At 31.4% G+C, this 19455-nt stretch overlaps 2 protein-coding genes and 1 non-coding gene across 4 annotated transcripts in view; 2 read left to right on the forward strand and 1 right to left on the reverse strand.

Annotated features, from left to right (window-relative positions):
- Window positions 1-5756, forward strand: part of LOC102615128 (phosphoribosylaminoimidazole carboxylase, chloroplastic-like) — a 43122-nt gene extending 37366 nt beyond the window's left edge. The window contains exon 7 of one of the 2 annotated variants that reach the window (XM_052440637.1): window positions 4564-4684. In XM_052440637.1, the coding sequence (XP_052296597.1) occupies window positions 4564-4620 (57 nt within the window). In that variant the 3' untranslated portion in view covers window positions 4621-4684. Of the gene's footprint in view, window positions 1-4563; window positions 4685-5708 lie in introns of those variants that run through there. The other variant, XM_052440638.1, reaches the window with a different exon arrangement.
- Window positions 5757-8272: 2516 nt separating this feature from the next.
- On the forward strand, window positions 8273-8381 carry LOC112496691 (small nucleolar RNA R71). The gene has a single exon (XR_003063207.1). It is a non-coding gene; the product is annotated as a small nucleolar RNA R71 (small nucleolar RNA).
- A 9427-nt stretch (window positions 8382-17808) lies between these two features.
- Window positions 17809-18669, reverse strand: LOC107174969 (zinc finger protein 3-like). Its single transcript, XM_015526244.2, has one exon. It carries the CDS (start codon window positions 18667-18669, stop codon window positions 17809-17811), a length of 861 nt encoding a protein of 286 aa, XP_015381730.2.
- Between the last annotated feature and the right edge of the window lie 786 nt (window positions 18670-19455).

A 19455-nucleotide genomic window follows, 5' to 3' on the forward strand; every position in this document is an offset into this window, starting at 1 on the left:
CAACTATTCCCTCCCTCCAACCTGAAGGAGACGTTGTTCTAATTCTTTAAAGAAAGGAGTAGAGTTTAGAAGACATCATTTGGCCACTGCTGGAAAATATTTACAAACGACAAGTTAAATCTAATTTACACTTTTTACGAGGGTTATTGCCATCATCATCAGTTGCCCAATCCAACGCCAAAGTCATGGGATCTGACTCTGGTTTGTAAGTGTGCAAAAGATCAAGTAACTCGTTAGCAGTAAGAGCACAAATAAAAAGTTTTTTCGTTGAGGGTGGAATGAAATAATTTTTAATTGCATGATTAAGAAATTTTATTAAGCCATCATAAAAGTTATTAACATTTAACAAACCAATGAGTTTTTTGTGGATATTCAAATGGGCCAATGAAACAAATGTAATTAGCACATCTAAAGTTGCAAGTCTCCTGACAAGAAAATGAAAGCGTCAGCATGATTTAACATTTCAGATATTCTTTCTAGCATACTTGGGACAACTAAATATTCTTCAGTTGGCTGGTCTGGTAGATATCCTAAAGGTTTTAAGGCTTTTGGGATAATGCCTAGCACTTGGCTTCCTCAAACGAAAGCAGCTTCAGAGACAAGCTTTGATAACCCTCCGTCACCTCCTCTATATACAAGATGTAGTTTTCTCTCTGCTATAGCTGTTGAGTGTTAGAAAATGTATACTTATAAAGGAGAAAATTATCATTTTACATTTCAAGTCTTACTGACAACCCTTACTTTTATGTATTTAAGGTTCTTGTAATTTAATTATGTGTGTTTTATTTTAATTAAGTATTTTGTGTATTTTAGGGGCATCATAGTCATTTCACAATAAACGAGAGATCAAACGGCAAAACGGACATCACTTTTGAACTCAGGACGGTCGAAAACCTTAGGAGGAGCATAAAAGGAAAAATGACACTGTTCACATGTACGGTATTGTCTACGTTACTGTTCATATATACAAATTGATGACGTGGCATTGACTGATGATGTGGCATTGACTGATGAGGTGTCATGATCCTGTTGGTCTAAAATTCTTATGAACTGCTGATGGTGAAGTGACAGCATATTAGTGGACCAAAACTTGCGCGTACGGTACATGCATTACACAGGATTATTTTCAACCAAATCGCGTTACTGTTCAAAGCCGGGTCAAACCGTGTTACTGTTCACCCACGTGGTCAAACCACGTACTGTTGACTGATGATGTGGCGCAATCTTGAGCGTCCAAACTGTTTTAAATCCGATGGCCATGATTTACTCTATGTATCTATAAAAAGGGGACCTCTCCCCCCTAATTTGATATCTCTGAATCCATTTTTGGGATCCATTTTCTGTAATTCCTTCTCCATCTTGTATTTTCTACGTATTTTAATAAATTTCTATTTTGCCCCTAGTTCAATTATGAGTAGCTAATTTTCTTTCAAGCTTGGGTTGAATGTGAAGTCTCAACATGTGTCATGGGCTTTATTTGGTAAATTTACTTTCTCTTCCCCTCTAATTTTTGTGGATGTTTTGACTTCTCGTCGATAAATAATACTAATCTTGTCTAGTACCGCCTTGGTTTCACCGGCCCCCTAGTACAAGGTTATTATTATTTGGCACGATAAACCCTTAGCACCATATTGATTAGAGCGTGGTTCATGAGGTGTGGATTCCCCCCTCATGATTTAATTGGCATTAATAAGGATTATTTAGGTCATGATACATGTTGATACGGATCCAGATACCCAAGTACGTCATGTCAATAGATTTCTCTTCAATTTATTCTCGCCATTGCAATTCCAATTTTAGAATTTATTATCGCCATTTTAATTCCAATTTTAGGATAATTTAAATCACTTCCATCACAATTCCAACCACCCATTTACAAAATTAATTCTACATGTAATTAAAATCCACATCCTCTTGGGATCGACACTCGTCACCATTAGTCTATTCTACAATAGATTCGTGCGCTTGCGAGTACATTAAAATTTGCACAACAATAGCACGACTAAGATCCATGGCTGACTAAACGAACTCCTTATACTTTCCATAGCGAAATTCAAAAAACACACAAATGTTCTTAAGTTGTCTGGTTGAAGTCGCTGCCATTAAAACAATTCTAAAAAGAAAAATTTTGTGAGTGCCTGAAAATGAGCTCTTATTTAAGGATCTTGGTGAAGGACACAATGATATACATCTGTAAATGGAGTGCCTGAAAATGAAGCTTTTAGCTTAATAATTCAAAGGAAAACAATGAAAAGAAAAAGCAAACAATGAGTAGATATAAAATCACACAAAATAATAATAATAATAATAATAATAACGATAAAATAAAAGGATATTTACTGGTAGTTGTGCTTGTGACTCACATCTTCATCTGGTTTCATGTCCAGTAACGACTTGAACGCCCTCTATGGGCCAAGGATAGGCTTCCCATCCAGTTTTCTTATAAATTGGCAAACAATATCTTTTAGAGTCAGATTTCCAAGACTAAACGGAACAGCCTCCATAAATTATGAATTTCACGTTGAACATATCTACTCAGATGCGTCTCAAGAGATCGTAAGATATCATCCAATGATTCTTTACTCATGCCATCCTTAACGAATTTGATTTTATCTTCGCGATTTACAGAAATTATTCCTAAAGTTTTACAACGTGATTTTTTACAAGCAAGTCTTACACAGTTACGACATTTAGAGCCAAGCAGCTAAACTCTTCTTTTCTTAGCAAATGTACTTTTACTAAAACCAGGCATGTAGGAAACAAATGGATCAGAAAACTCACCTACCAGTCGGACCTTTGCTTTAATTGGCCAACGAATGTCAACAGGAATCCCATTGATCATTAACAAACACAATCATTCACAACGAGCTTTGTAAATCTTTTTAACAGCATTTTGAGAGAGATAAGGAAAAAGTTGATGCAATTTACATTGTATTTCTTCCGTGCTTGATTTTGAGGTTTCAGCTATTATAGAAAACTCAGAATACCGAATTAAAACGTCACGGAGTACCGTTATCCGCCATTTATATGAGAGAGTGAATAAAAACAAAACAAATTAAATCTACAAAATCAAATCAAAAGTGAAGAAGAACAACAAAATAAAAAAAAATACATACAAAGAATATAACTCACCTTCGTCCTTTTATTGAAATTACCTTAAATTCCAATTACAGTTCGTAAATACTATCCTCTATTTCTTTGAGTTGTCTTTCTAGATCTTTAACATGGGATACTAACTCTGGTGGTTGGAAATCCCTAATAGGATGTGATTTACAAAATCAGAGCAATTTCTTCAGATGAAATTTTATATGTAAAAGTTCTTTAAGATGTTTGAAAATGATACTTCTCATGGAGGCACTCATGACAAATATAAAAATTGGTGACCTAAAACACAATTGTCAAACAACACACTTAAACAAGAGATAATGTAATGCACTTCATTCAAGACATAGGGAAAAGAAAAAAAAATATCAAACAATTCAAACAATGAAATAACAGTAAAACAAATTAACAAAAAGTTAAAACAAAAAGACTTAATCAAGATTTGACGGGTCACTCAAATTGATTTCGGTGTCTGTCTCACGTGTTTGGCATTCTAGATATGTTTTCAATTCTTGACCATTAACTTTAAATGTGACACCATCCTTTGGATTCCAAATTTCTACGGCTCCATATGGATACACATTTTTTTACAATAAATTGACCATTCCAATTTGACTTTAACTTCCCTAGAAACAAATGGAGATGAGAATTATAAAGCAACACTTTTTGACTAATTTCAAATGTTTTGCAAAAATTTCTTTTATCATGAAAAACTTTAGTTCTTGCCTTAATAATTCTAGAATTTTCATATGCATCATTTATTAATTCCTCAAGTTCATTCAATTGGAATTTACACACATTACCAGCATTATCAAGATTTGAATTAAAAGATTTAATAGCCCAAAATAATTTATGTTCAAGTTCAACCGGTAAATGGCAAGATTTTTCATAAACAAACTGATAGGATGACATTCCTAAAGATGTTTTAAAAGCAGTATGATATGCCCAAAGTGCATCAGTTAGTTGAAGAGACCAATCTTTATGGTTTGGATTAACTGTCTTTTCTAAAATTTGTTTTATCTCCTTATTTGCTAATTCAACTTGACCATTTGTTTGAGGGTGATAAGGGGTAGCAACTTTATGTGTAATTCTATATTTCTTCATTAAGGACTTAAATGTCTTCTTACAAAAATGCTTACCTCCATCACTGATAATGGCTCGAGGTATTCCAAATCTGCTCAAAAGATTTTCTTTTAAAAAGCAAATCACAATCTTATAACCATTTTGAAACATAATCAACAACAACCAAAATGTATACAAATCCAAATGATGATGGAAAGGGGCCCATAAAATCAGTTCCCCAATAATCAAATATTTCAATGACAAGGATAGGGTTTAAAGGCATCATGTTTCGCTTTGAAATAGACCATACCATTTGACAATTCTTACAAATTTTACAGAATGTATGTGAATCTTTAAATAATGTAGGCCAATAAAATCCACACTGTAATATTTTTGCAGCTGTCTTTTTTGAAGAAAAATGGCCACCGCATGCTTCAGAATGACAAAATTGAATGACCCTACTTACCTCGTAGTCTGATATGCATCTTTGAAAAATTTGATCAGAGCAGTACTTGAACAGGTATAGATCATCTCAGTAAAAACTTTTCACTTCTGTTAAGAATTTTTTATTGTCTTGGGAACTCCAGTCACATAGCATTTCACTTGTTGCAAGATAATTAACAATATTAGCATACCAATGCATTTTCTTTATAGAAAATAAAATTCACCAGGGAATCATCATTGATGGGTGTTGTTTCAATTGAAGATAATCTGCAACAACATTTTCGCCGACCTTTTTATCCTTGATTGTCAAGTTAAATTCTTGAAGTAGTAAAATCCATCGTATCAACCTTGGTTCGGCATCTTGTTTCGACATTAAATATCTCACAGCAGCATGATGAACAATAGTAGATTAACCAATTAAATACGAACAAAATTTATCCAATGAAAATATTACAGCAAGTAGTTTTTTCTCAATTGTAGTGTAATTCATTTGAGCACTATTCAAAGTTCTACTTGCATAATAGATGAAAAAGGGCTTACGTTCCTTTTTTTGTTCTAGAACAGCACCAACAACATAATCACTAGCATCACACATTAGCTCAAAAGGCAAAGACTTATCAGAGGGTTGCATTATTGAGGCTGACGTCGAAAGAGTAGTTATTTTTTCAAAAGCTTGTTGAAATCTTTAGTCTATTCAAAAGGTGTGTCTTTTATTAGGAGGTTACAAAATAGTTTATATATGGCACTAAAGTCTTTTATAAACCTCTTACAAAATCCTGCATGTCTTAAAAAGGAACAAACTTCTCTAATTGTCTTTGGTGAGGGTAATTTTGAAATGACTTCAACTTTGGGTTTGTCAATTTCAATTCCTTTTGAAGACATAGCATGACCCAAGACAATTCCAAAAGTGGTCATGAAATGACATTTTTCCCAATTTAAAACTAATCATTTTTCTTTGCACATTTTCAAAACACTTTCTAGATTATTAAGACATGTATCAAAAGAATTACCAAAATCAATTTAATCATCCATAAAAACCTCTAGACAATTTTTAACCATGTCACTAAAAATGTTTAACATGTATTTTTGAAATATTGCAGGAGCATTACAAAGTACAAAAGGCATTCTCCTAAATGCAAATGTTCCAAATGTGCATGTGAACGTGGCCTTTTCCTGCTCTTCTAAGGCTACATGGATTTGATAATAGCCAGAGTAGCCATCAAGAAAGCAGTAATAGGGATATCCAGCTACTTTTTCGAGAATTTAGTCTAGAAATGGAAGGAAAAATTGATCTTTTCTAGTGGCATCATTTAATTTTCTGTAATCAATGCACATGTGCCAACTAGATGGAATTCATGTTGGGATTGGTTCACCTTTTTCATTTTTACAACAATTATTCCAGATTTTGTTTTGTAGTACTTGTGTTAGACTTACCCACTTACTATCAGAAATATGATAGATAATTCCTACATCTAGTAGTTTAAAGACCTCATTTTTTTACCACTTCTTTCATATGAGGGTTTAGTCTTCTTTGTGGTTGTCGGGTTGTTTTGGCATTTTCCTCTAAATGTATTCGGTGTGTGCGGATTAAAGGATTAATGCCTTTTATGTCTTTTAAAGTCCAACCAAATGCAGTTTTATTCCTTTTTAGTACAGATAGCAACTTACCTTCTTGATTATGCGTGAGTTTGAAAGAAATTACCACTGGATAAGTCTGTTGTTCTCCAAGATAAGCATACTTGAATTCTTCCAATAAGGGCTTTAATTCGAGTTCTGATGCTTTCTCTTCGTTTGGTTCTTCAGGTTGTACCGTATCTTTAAAGTTTGATTGGTCATCGTCACCTATAGGTACTTGCATAGAATCAAGTATAAGGTATATGTTAGCAATATCACAATTTAATTCCTTACTTAATTTAAAAAGAACCAGCAAAACAAATTTCCACAGATTTTATAGAATTCTCATCCTGAATGTGTTCCTCAATGATTGGCTTGATGAGATCAATCTCCTCATTCTCATTATCATTATCTTCTTTGTGATGAGGTTGTTTACACATGTTGAACACATTGAGTTCCAATGTCATGTTGCCGAAAGATAAATTCATTAATACATTCCTGTAATTAATCAAAGCATTATTAGTAGATAAAAATAGTCGACCCAATATAACAGGAATTTGTTTGCATTCATTAGCAATTGGTTTCGTTTCCAAAATAATAAAATCCACAGGGTATATGAATTTATCGACTCGGACTAATACATATTCAATTATTCTTTTTGGAAACTTAATCGATTTATCAGCAAGTAAAAGAGTGGTAGAAGTTGGTTTTAACTCACCGAGATTGAGTTGTTGGTACACTGAGTAACGAAGCAAATTAACACTAGCACCAAGATGAAGTAAAGCATGTCCAATTTTATGATCCCCAATAATGTAAGAAATAGTTGGACAACCAGGATCCTTGTATTTCAAAGCACTATTGATTGAGAGAATGGAACTTACCTGTTCTGTTAGAAAAGCTTTCTTTTGCACCTTATGTTTTCCTTTCACAGTGCACAGATCTTTTAGAAATTTAGCGTAAGAAAGTATTTATTTAATGGCGTCCAGCAAAGGAATGTTGACCTTTACTTGTTTAAAAACTTCATAAATTTCTAGACTGTGGTTTGATTTCTTTGGATTGATTAGTGCTTGAAGAAATAAGGGTACAAGAGGAGAGTTGGTTATTTCTTCATGGTTTAAAGGTTCGATAAACTCTTCTCTATTCTCTGAAATTAAATCTTTACTAGTTTCACGAGGGTCGAGGATATGTTTTTCGACAACTTTACCACCACGAAGGGTTATAATCAATTTGACTTGGCTCATATTTTAGTTTTATGAATTTCCCATTTGATGATGTTGTTGACTCTTGGGGTTTGGTTCAGGTTGAGCAGGAAACTTTCCTTTTTCATGCAAGGTCAGAGTAGATGTAAGTTTGGAGATAGTTTCTGTCAAATTGGTTAAGGTTTGCATTGTTTGCTTATTGATCGACTCTTATTTTTCAATAAACGAATGCAATGTATCTTCCAGAGTTTTTCTTGGTGGTGGGACATATGGTGGATAACTCTAGGGATTTTGAAAATTTTGATGTGGAGGAACTGATTGTGAAGGTTGTATGGTTGTCATTTCTCCAACTGAAATTTGGGTGGTTTATCCAATCAGAGTTGTAAATTTGGGAGTATGGATTTGGACTTGGCGTTTTGAAATTGTCAATGACATTTATTTATTCGTGCAAACTTTCTCTCAGAGCTGGCAAGGTTGGACAGTCCTGTGTAGAATGGTCAGTAAAATCGCAAACATAACATGAAATATTTTGAACAGACTTTACATGATCATTCCTTTTCGATTTTAATGCTTTGACTTTTCTAGCTAAGGATGCAAATTTGGCTTGAAAATCATGGTCTTCCCTAAGGTTATGCATACCTCCACCAGATGGAGATGACTGAGGTTTACTTGATGACTCATAAGAACCAACTGTATCCCATTGTTGTGCATTCTTTGCTATATAGTCAAGATAATCTAATGCATCTTTAGGACTTTTATCCCTAAACTCACCATTACACATCATTTCAACGACTTGTCTACCTTGAGATGTTAATCCCTCGTAGAAATAAGACACTAACCTCCACGTTTCAAAACCGTGGTGTGGGCAAATGTTAAGTAGTTCTTTAAACCTATCCCAACATTGGTAGAGGGTTTCTCCTGCTTTTTGAGTGAAGGTGGTGATTTATCTTTTGAAAGAATTTGTTTTGTGGGGTGGGATGAATTTTTTCAAAAATTATGCTTGTATTTCATTTCAAGTTCTGATAGATTCTAACCTAAGATTTTGTAGCCAAGTTTTAGCTTTATCCTTTAGTGAGAAAGGAAAAAACTTAAGCCTGATTATATTCATGCTACAAATTTGATCAGTACATGTGTTACAAACTTTCTCAAATTCCCTTAAATGCAAATATGAATTTTCAAACTCAAAACCATGAAAAGTATGAAGAAATTGAATGATACCAGGTTTGAAATTAAAACGTGATGCATCAGGAGGAAAAATTATGCATGATGGTGACCCTGTTCTACTAGGATACATAAAGTCCCTAAGGGTCCTAGGCTGTTCATGAAGATTTTGTAAGGCTTGGTTATCTTCATGCTCTGAAAAATTATCAGCTCCTATGTTAGCCATATCTAAGGGTGGTGAAAGTGATCTCATAATTAATCTGCCACTATTTGTACGAGACCAACGACGTATGTAATGCTAATGTTGTGTGTTGAACCAATGATGCATAAAATGCTAAATGAAAATTGCAAGAATAAAAATAAACTAGAAATTAAATTACCAAAAAAATGGTAAATAAAAATAAACAAACTGAAAATAAATAAAAAAATAAATTAGGCGGTGAAACCAGCCATAAAAACAATGTAATTAAAGGAAACAATCAACAAAATATTAGGCAGTATTTTAGAACCAGCTATAAAACAAAATATAAAATTAAATAAATTAATGTACAAGAATAAATAAACTGAAATTAAAATGTTAGGCGGTAGAACCGACCATATAAATAAAAATAAATAAATTATCAAATTTAAATAACAGTCAAGCGGTAGAACTGACTATTTAAAATAAACAAGAAAAGTAAATTGTAGAAATTTAAAGAAATAAATTCGGCTTGAGGACTGATTTGCAAAAGTTTCTGGGCTAAAATGAAGTTTCTCACAAATGTTTTAGATAATGTTAAAATTTGAAGAGAAGAGGGGTGCTAATTGAAGTTTTTTCAAAAAGAAAATAAAATAGAATGACAGAAAGATAGTAATGACAAAAAAAAAATAATAAAATAAAGATAAACTAACACCAAATTTAGAAAACTCCCTGGCAGTGGCGGCAAAAATTTGACACGACTCAAAAGTGTATTACTTCCAAGTATAAGAGTGTCTAGTTATAATATAAGTCGGTGAGTCGGGGGTCAAACCATAGGGAATTTAAAATCTAGTTGTCAATTTGTTAAACAAAGAAATTTAATTGCGAGAAAAGAAATTATTTGAAATCGATTTAGAAATAAGCTAAGGTTACGAGATCCCCTTTCAGTATTTAAACTATAATTTTAATACTTTCTCATTTTTTATATTGTGTCTCACTTTTACCAGTTAATTATTATATCATTTAATTCTCAACTAACTATGTGTGTGAATAAGCATGGAATCAAGTACCTAATGTGCCACACTATATTAATGTGTCGACATTATGTCAAAATACCATACAGATCCAAAGAAATTTATAAATTAACATGACATAAAAATATCAGAAAAGAATAAAATAAACTTAAAACTCACTTGAGAAAGAAATTAATTTTATGATTTGAAACTTTAAGCTTCACCCTTCATCTCATCTTAGTAAAATTAGCCACTCATATTGAAAGAAAACAAAACATTCTTTTTATTATTTGACAAACTTCTAAAATATATTACAAGAAAATTGATACAAAAGAAAACAAGAAAAGAAAAGGAAGAAATCCTCAGCTGAACTCTCTCTCTCTCGGCTTTCGATTACTCAGCTCTACTGCTTTTGACTCTCCTTTCGAATTATGAATGCCTGCATCTCCTTGCCTTTTATAGGCAAGGAATGCATTGTTTCTTTTATTTTTTATTTTATTTTATATTATATTATATTATATATATGTTAATTGAAATGTGTGATGGTCCGGAGGCGTAATGGCCTCCCGACCATCACCACATGATTGTCCACTTATTTTTGTTATTTATTTATTTATTAATTACATCTCCTCAATAATGCTTTTCCAAATGGCTCCAACAAATCTTATTTGTTCCCGCTTTCAGTTCCAACTCCTCTTTATTATTGAAATATATCTACAATATAAAATTAAAATAAAATTAACATATTACAAATTGTTTTAACATAAAAATATATTTGAGGAGTATTAAGATAAGTTAGAAATAATAAGCGCATTAATCGACACAATAAGTGAAAAATTAATAATTTTATCCTTATTAAATGTACACTTTTTAGTGTCAATCAGTGTCCATACCGTGGCACTTACCGTGTGACCCATCTCTAAATGATAATTTTTACGAAGTTATTGGCATTATTATAGCCGCATTTTGTAAGCCTCATTTTCTGTAATAGCAAATCAAATAAGTAGAGCCACAAGAATGCATATCAAAATAATGAATCTCAAACTTGAAAAGAATTTATTAAGATCATCCTTATCATCAAAATTGGAAAAAAATTTGGCCTCTTTTCTTTTTTTTGCAAAGTAGTAAAATTTATTATGAATTGGAGACAGCGAGAAACCACCAAAAAGTAAAAAAATGATGGAAAAATAGTGGACTAATTAAAGTGGAGAGTAATAATATTTGACCCCTTTATATATCTCACCAGCCCCACTTTTAAGTTAACCCATTAAAAATTTAAATTAATCTTTATCTCTCAACATACCACACCTAATCTCAAATTTACCCTTATCATAATTTTTATCTTTTTTTTCAAGCACCCACCGTGTGAGACTTATAAAATCTATTTAAAAAAAAAAACCTCTCTCAAAATCACTTTAATCACTCTTTTTCTTTTTAAATGTTTCATTCATTGTTGCCATAACCATAAAAAAAAAGGAACTTCTTCATCATCCCTTATTGAGTATTGTAAATTAATTTCTTCCATAGTAACAAAAGCATAATATATAATATTTGAGAAGAAATAATAATTTAAAAAGTTAAAAGAAATTAGGATTTAAGTAATTAGATTAACTAAATTAGATATTAATAAAAATGTTCGTGTAGGTGCACTTAAAAGTTATTTACTCTTTTAAGTCATTTCATATAAGGATAAAATAAGTATTAGTATAAAAGTGATTAGTGAGAGCTAGTGAGATATAATAAGGGGGTCAAATATGGATGGAAATGATGATAATGAAGAGATATAAATTATAATAAGAAGTATCACAAGAGAATTGAATTATTACGAACTTACAATGTGATTGAAGCATAATTGTCATTTTAACTCAATTAAGAAATCTATGAGGTCTGATAATTAATAATTTAATTGAGATATTTAATTGGTTTGTAATTAAGAAAAAGTAGCCTAATTGATTGTTGACCAAGTATTTTTGGGTAATGGCTCATCATTTGGATTGGGATATAGGTCATCGCCCATCCATTTAAAAATTAAAAAAAAATCCGATAAATTCCATTTAACATAATCTGAAGGTAAATATTATTATTTTGATTAATGCTGATCACCTCTAATTCGTCATGCCAAAATTGGAACCCTCTAACCCAGTGGCGAAGCTAGTACCATATTTTGGGATGGGCTATTAATTTTTTTTTATTTTTTTTATAAATATTAATAAAAAAAATTCATAAATTATAATTAATTATTATTATTTTTCAAAAAGCTAACCCGGGCTGCAGCTTCGCCACTGCCCTAACCAGTTACTTTACAAGCCAACAAGTGATATCAAAAAATCTCTTGCCAAAACTACACAATACACATTTCCTTATATGTGCCAACATTATTGTTTATCATTATCTCTAAAATAAAAAGAAAATCATTTGGATTTGAATTTCAAAACCCAATTAAAGATGCTTACAACTAACCATATATATCTAGATCCTTGCCACTAAAATTTCCCAAGCGAGCAAGCACATTCATTATTGAAATTATAAATACCACCCTCAACCACTTGTATCTCTTTCATACTACACCAACTTCCTGAAATAATGGAGAAAACAAGTCAACTTAAATTGGCTTCTTGCTTTGTTGTTCTTTTGGTAAATATTCTATACCTCTGTTCCCTTTACTTTTTTTTTTTTTTATTACACGAGACTATTGCTCAAACTACAACTCATATTACATGAGACTATAACTGATATTTACAAATCAGACTATTATTAGGACCAACTTACATAAATGCTAATGGAGCTCTGCCTAGATTTTTAACCTTCACCAATATTCGAGGGACGTCTACTCCTCACTCTTAGGTAAGGGAGATGACTACCTTCACTCAATTATAATTGAGAAAGGAAATACCCCCACATTGCACTTGTAGGGGTTCAAACTGCTGCCCTCCAAGTTGGAGGGTAGCAGCCTTGACCACTCGGCCAAAGGCCGAGTGGCTTCTCTGTCCCCTTTACGTATTTTTAAAGTTTTATGAGTTTTTCGTTGCAAATAGTTCTTGCAAAAAACTTATAGAAAACTTTTATTTCTTCTTCTAAATAATTTATTCCGTCGACAGTTGGAAAGCTCATATTCAATATTAGTGAAATGTTTAACCCATAAGATGCATAAAAGGTGAGTTTGATACACTGTATTGTATTATTCTGTATTGTATTACCATTGTATTATAATAGTATTGTACAATGTTTGATGTTACATTATACTATATTAATTTTTAATTATATTATATTTGGTATTGTACTGTATTATATTAATTTTTTTGTGATTAGTTTAAATTATATATTTAGAAAATAATAGTTATTAATACTTAAAAAATAAATATAAACTTCTTAAATTTTAGAAATTTAACATTTTTATTAAAAATATTAAAATGTCATAATTCTTCCGAAGCTTATAGTCTTAAAATTTCGAAAGTTAACTTATGAAATAAAGATTGAAGTAAACAGTTTAATTGAATAATCTCTAAATAATTTAATAACATAAATAAATAGTTAAGATCTTCAAGATAAGTTCAAAAATCATCTTAGGATGATAGAATTAAAGTTTATATACATTACAAGATAATTATAAAATAATAAAGTGATACAATTGTTATGACATTTTCAATAACAAAATGAATTGTGCTAAATAATCCAGTAATTATTTATATTATTAATCTTCAATTAATATTATTCATATTTAAATATTTATTATTGGTCATATTAAATTATTTTAAAATAACTAATTTAATTATTACAATATAATTAAATAATGTAACATTATATTATATTATTTAAATATTTATTACTAGTTATAATAATTTTTTTTTGTCCTTAAGGTTAAGGTGGAGAACTGAACCAAGAATTCTCTTTCTTTATCATCAATTAAAGATTAATTAATATATAAAAATATATTAATTAATATAATATAATTAAATAATACCTTATTTAGGTATATTTAAATTAATAAACATTAAAATATAATATTAAATTAAAAAATTATATTCATTTATTATTATTACAAAGTTAAAAAAAAAAAAGAGCGCTAAGCTAATGCGCCCAATTGCTGCATTAGGGTGCATTTTAGGTGCCCCAACCCTAAGAAAAGGCACTATCATTTCTGCTTCGGGTCGGATTGAGCCCGATCCGATTTGGGCCAAATCATATAACTTTGTTCAGGATGCAAATTTGGTCGTTGACTAGTGGTGATGCGGCAGGACGACGAGACAAGACGCGGCAGTCGCAGCTGGTTGGCTGGTTCACATCGCGCGGCTGATTGAAGGCTTGGAGAAGGCGAGAAAGCGCGGCTCAACAGGCGAGCAATGCAGCGCCTAAGCAGGCAAGTAGTGGCAGCGGGTGGTTGTTGGTTCACGTCGACGGTGACGTTGCTAGCTGTCGGCTGAGTTGAATTAGGGTTTGTGAAAACCGAAATGAGATTGGTTAATTGTCTTGTGATAATTGAAGTGTATGATTGTATGTGTTCGTGATACTGGTATGCAATGTGCGCGTGTGACTGTGATGTGTGCGCGTGTGATACTGTGATGTGTGCGTATGTCTCTGTAGTTTTTTCTTTTTAATATAGGGTCGGGTTAGGTTGGGTCGAGTCTGTTTGTCCCCAATCATGACCCGAAATTTGATCGGGCCTATAAATTTTGACCCAAATCCAATTTGAAATCTGAATATTCGAATCAAAATCTGAAAAATTAGGGTCAAGTTAGTCGTGCTAAAATTAGAATCGGGTCAAATTACCATCCTTAACAGAACTGATAAATATTAGAAATTGTAAAGATGACAAAGATTGCGACTAATTTAGTCCTCCCGATTATGGTATATGCAAGTTTGCATTTTGTTACTATCGTGATGGAGGAAGGTTTTGCTGAACAAAAATTCTCTCCTAGTCATCACTAGAAAAAGTGACAATCATTTGTATTTGATCATAATATGTTGAACATCAACATTTATTAATAATGAATAATCTCTTTTATATTTTTATGGTTCATCACAGTGAGAATATATCTCTTTGAATGTTAAACCCGGATTCATATTAAAATATTTCTGGGCTGATTTTACCATTTTACTTTTTGATTAAGTAAAATAGTCCGAGCAAAAAGAAAGTCCAGAAGACTTTGAAAAACAGGGAAAAAAATTACATGTATAGCATATCAATCCAATTAAAACTTAGCATAGATAAGTTGATTGAGTTTTTGAAAATTTGTATAAGTTCATTGACAAAAACGGTATTTCTTGAAATTAACTTCTAATTTTTAATTTGATTAATATAGAATAACAAGTGGGGCCAAATTATTTCAATGATGTTATGAAAATTAATTAACTATTTCTCTTAAAACATAACATATATAAGATGGAGATGAGGACGAGAGAAGAAATATTTTAAGAGGAAAAATAAGAGTAAATCATGTTGGAGAGAAGATAAGAATAAATATGAGAGAAAAAGAAATTGAATGAGTTATTAATTCCTCTCATCTAATCTTGACAATCCATTATTCATTCTAAAAATTATGTTTAAAATTGTGTAAAAAGAGTTGTCATTTGAACCTGCCTATATCACTCGTGTTTGGTAATAATAATTTGTTAAAATTTAATAAAATAATTAAGTAAATGATGACTATTAGAACCAAACAAAATTAAATTTAAAACCGATCCAATAGGACCAATATTGTTGGTTGAAATTTGTCTTATCAAACATCCAACTAAACTTCAGGTGCTGGTTGTGTGCTTTTGCACGGGCATGTTTTGGTAGGATACGTGTGGCACGACACAATACACATGCAGGTTAAATTAGACTGAAAATTTTTAGTACATGAGTTTTAAAAGTAGGACACAATTAAAAATAAGTTAAAGTATGATGTATGAAGAACACGTAATAAGCACATTTAACTGGTGGGCTAGCATGCGGCTCACGGGACATCAATAGCATGTTGGTCAAAGTAGAATGAAATAAAATTTTTTTAATAAAAGTGAACATAAGATTTTATGATTTTACAAATAACTTAAAATCGAATCTTTTAATGTATTTAATTAGTGTAAGTTTTTCAAACTTATTTAATTCTTAGTTTAAAAAAATGCCCTAATTGTTTTATATTTATAATTTGTCAAATGAATAAATGATATTATGATTTTACTAAATAAAATTATAAATATGATGATTTTATAAATATATGTATTAATATTATTATGGACTACGATCTAGACTTTATCTAAGCTCAAGTTAACAATTAAGTTAACCCTTAAAAAAAAGTTTCTTATTGTTATTGTTGTTGTTATGAAAATTTAAGTAGGCAGAAACTCATCCAAAGACTAGAAATTTAAGCATTGGCTGAGAGTCTCTAGCGGTATCCCAACTAGTGATTCTGGATACTTTGATTCAGGAGCTTCCAAGTGTATATGCAATACTTTTTTTGAGTAGCCGATAGTACTGATTATTATTGGACGACAAGTCGTCCAGTCTCAAGTCTGCATCAATTCTAAGGTCAGACTGCAGAACATTCTCTTATGGTTGTAGCTCCGTATTATTCTTCTCCTCATGCATAAAGCTCATAGTTATCAGGTCAAGTTGTTCGGAGTTCTTCAAATCATCCATTGCTACTGTAAAATTGAGTAAATATAACAAAAATAGAAAAATTAATTTTATATGCTAGGTTACTTTTAGACTTTATATAAGATTAGAAGCAGATTAAGAGAAGACTAACAACAAAAGCAGGAATAGAGAAAAAAAAGTTACATAGAGGAAGAAAGAATTCAAGGAAAGTTATTTCTTATCCATTACCATAAAAAAAAAAATTTAAATAGAGAGTCACCACTTCCTAATTAGGAGATCAATTCTTATTTCTATTCCTATTCCTACTCATAGATAGATGAGATAGAAAATAGAGAAAAATTGTAAGAGTGGGCATAAACCGGTTAGTTTTTCTCCAAAATCAAACCATACCGAATCCGATCGGTTCAAAAAATATGAACTGAACACAAACTGAACATAGAAACCAAATTGTTTCAGTTCTGTTCGATTCCTAAGTTCAGTTTGTTTTGCTTCGGTTTTATACAGTTTAGTTTATGAAATGTAATATTTTTCTTTTATATAAGCAAAATTTTTATACTTCTCACCTAAACTTAATTAATTTTTTTTTACTTTAATTCAATTATATTCACTAATAATTCATGTTTTATGTAAAAATATTAATAAAAATATTATTGTATATATAAATTGAAATTTTTTTAATTTTAACACTAAACTGAGTGATTTCGATTTGGTTCAATTCAAAATCAAAATATTGGTTCAGTTTTCCTGGACCATTCGGTTGTGACCAACCCACCCCTAAAGAATAGTAATAGGCATAAGGGCATCCTAACGTTATAAAATCATAGTTTTAAAATTATAGGTATTACAGGACATAACATAACATTATTTAAATTTGCATTGTTTCATTCAACATAAAACTTAGAGGTTGTTTTTGTCCCCTCTTAATAGGTAATAAGTTATTCAAGTGAGAAGTCAACATATAACTTTAACTAGAGGAAGAATGCCTGTTAACGAGTATATCACTTTTAATTAATTCATGCACCCATGCACCCATTGAAGTTTGAACTCAAAACTCTTCCCATTGGAGCTACTACGTACCTTAGCTTCAATATTATTACCTATATTGTTCAAAGAGAAGGTTTGAGGGTATTTTTTTTTGTCGTTTTGATAGGTTATTTTTTAGTGTAAATATCCCCAATTAATCTTAAGGAAAATGAGTTTATACTTATATCAAATCCAAAATCCGAAAATAAAAACCGAAGTAAAGCAAAACAATTAACAACGTATTATCTTTTCTTTTATGCATAAAAAAAACTACTAATTAAGAACAATACGGTATATAAAAATGGAAAAATAATTAATGCTTGATACGAAATATCAAGTTTTGATGATTTTCTTCGCTAGCTGGAGAGAATCATCATCACTTGATCAGTCTATAATCTAAATCTTTACAATGTGAAAACAATAGAAGAGTAATAACTAAAGCTTGAGGGATAAATCAAGTTCTGTTGGATCTTCCTGATGATCACTTTTTAAAGGGTCACCTCGTTGGAGAAAATCAACAGCAATTGGGTTATCTTTGTGAATAATATTTGTTGCAGCAAGTACATCTCTTTCCTCAAATCTCGAAGACGACCCCGAAATTCCAAGACCGTTCATTCTCATCCTTGTCTGTTGTGGATCCTTCATATTCATGCCTTGCCTAACAAGCCAACTGCCCAGGCCAAAACGATAATTAGCAGATGGCCATGGATGTGAACCATAGGCCACCGGTTTGTGAATCATGGAGTTCATTTTAACCCCGAGTGATCGATTGAATGAACCGTAATACGGAGAGAACCTTGAATAATAAGGAGAATAGAAAGAAAAGTGTTGATTGCCAAAAGCAGCAGCACCAACATCTTGATCCACGCCTTGGCGCCTTTTGGCTACTGCACGCTCTTGTTTATGAGCATTTTGGTGACCACCTAGGGCTTGGGAAGTCGAGAACTCTCTCTTACAATAGTTGCATGAAAAAACCCTAGCCTCTGATGATTTCTTTTCACTTGAAGTAGGATGACCATTATTCTCTTCATGGCAATGATTATTATTCATCATGCTCATACGGTTGAAAAGACCTGAACCACAAACAAGATAATCATCGTTGTAAAGCCTTAGATCAAGCAAAAGACTGGAACTTGATTCGGGACGTCGAGATTCATCAATGGCGTCAACGACATGTTTCATTTTCATTCTCTTATTTTCATCACTCTTCCCCATACACGAAGTCTCTTCTGATGAGGACGCCAGAATGATACTGGAGGCCTCGGCAGAACTCGCTTCTAAAAAGAGAGCTTTCATGTTTGTGTTATGGAAAATTGAGGAAGAGGGTTGTTGGTTTTATCGTACAAGAGTAAATATCTTTTCACAAAGGAAAGAAATCTCATTTTTAACTTTACAAGCATTAGTATTAGCGAAATTAATTAAAGTTATGAATAAGCTTTGATAAGATTTTTGTTCTATGATAAGGCTTGCCATGCAATAATACCAAATATGCTTTCAAGTACTATATGAACACGTTAACTTTCCATTTCTTTTTTAAGTATATGTGAACACGTTAGTTAATTACCCATATGGTCAAATTTTCTAGAACTAGTCTATGTATGGAGATATTAATTATGGCAATCCGTACTTGATTTCAAAAGCAGTTTTTTTTTTCATGTATTTATGGAATTTATTAAGAAAATGGTAAAATAAAATATGCAATCTTTATTGATCTCATCTCTAATTTTTATAAAAGTGCAAGAAGGACAAGGGATATTTGTGGTTGCAAATGAAGCTTTCGAAAGCATTTAATTAATTGTTGCCAAAAAAGAATTCTAATTTTCAAATTTTCTGATTAAAATTGAAATGCAAGAAAACTTAATGGTTCAGTGAAGTGATAAAGGCATTTAGAATATCTCATATCAAACTCTAATTCAATGATTCATCCTTCGTACTTGAAGACGGGAGATTTTAGAGTATATATACGAGGTACTAAACTAAATTAATGCATGTATGGTATTTACTTCAATTAGATATAACTACAAATAATATGGTGATTTTTTAAAATAAATGCACATACAGATACATATATTAATTAAGTAT

This window comes from Citrus sinensis, chromosome 5 (genome assembly GCF_022201045.2).
Source record: "Citrus sinensis cultivar Valencia sweet orange chromosome 5, DVS_A1.0, whole genome shotgun sequence".
NCBI classification, from domain to species: domain Eukaryota; kingdom Viridiplantae; phylum Streptophyta; class Magnoliopsida; order Sapindales; family Rutaceae; genus Citrus; species Citrus sinensis.

Excerpts from the sequence above, each read along its gene's own strand:
- LOC107174969 (XM_015526244.2), bottom strand. The coding sequence starts at position 18,669 with ATGAAAGCTCTCTTTTTAGAAGCGAGTTCTGCCGAGGCCTCCAGTATC.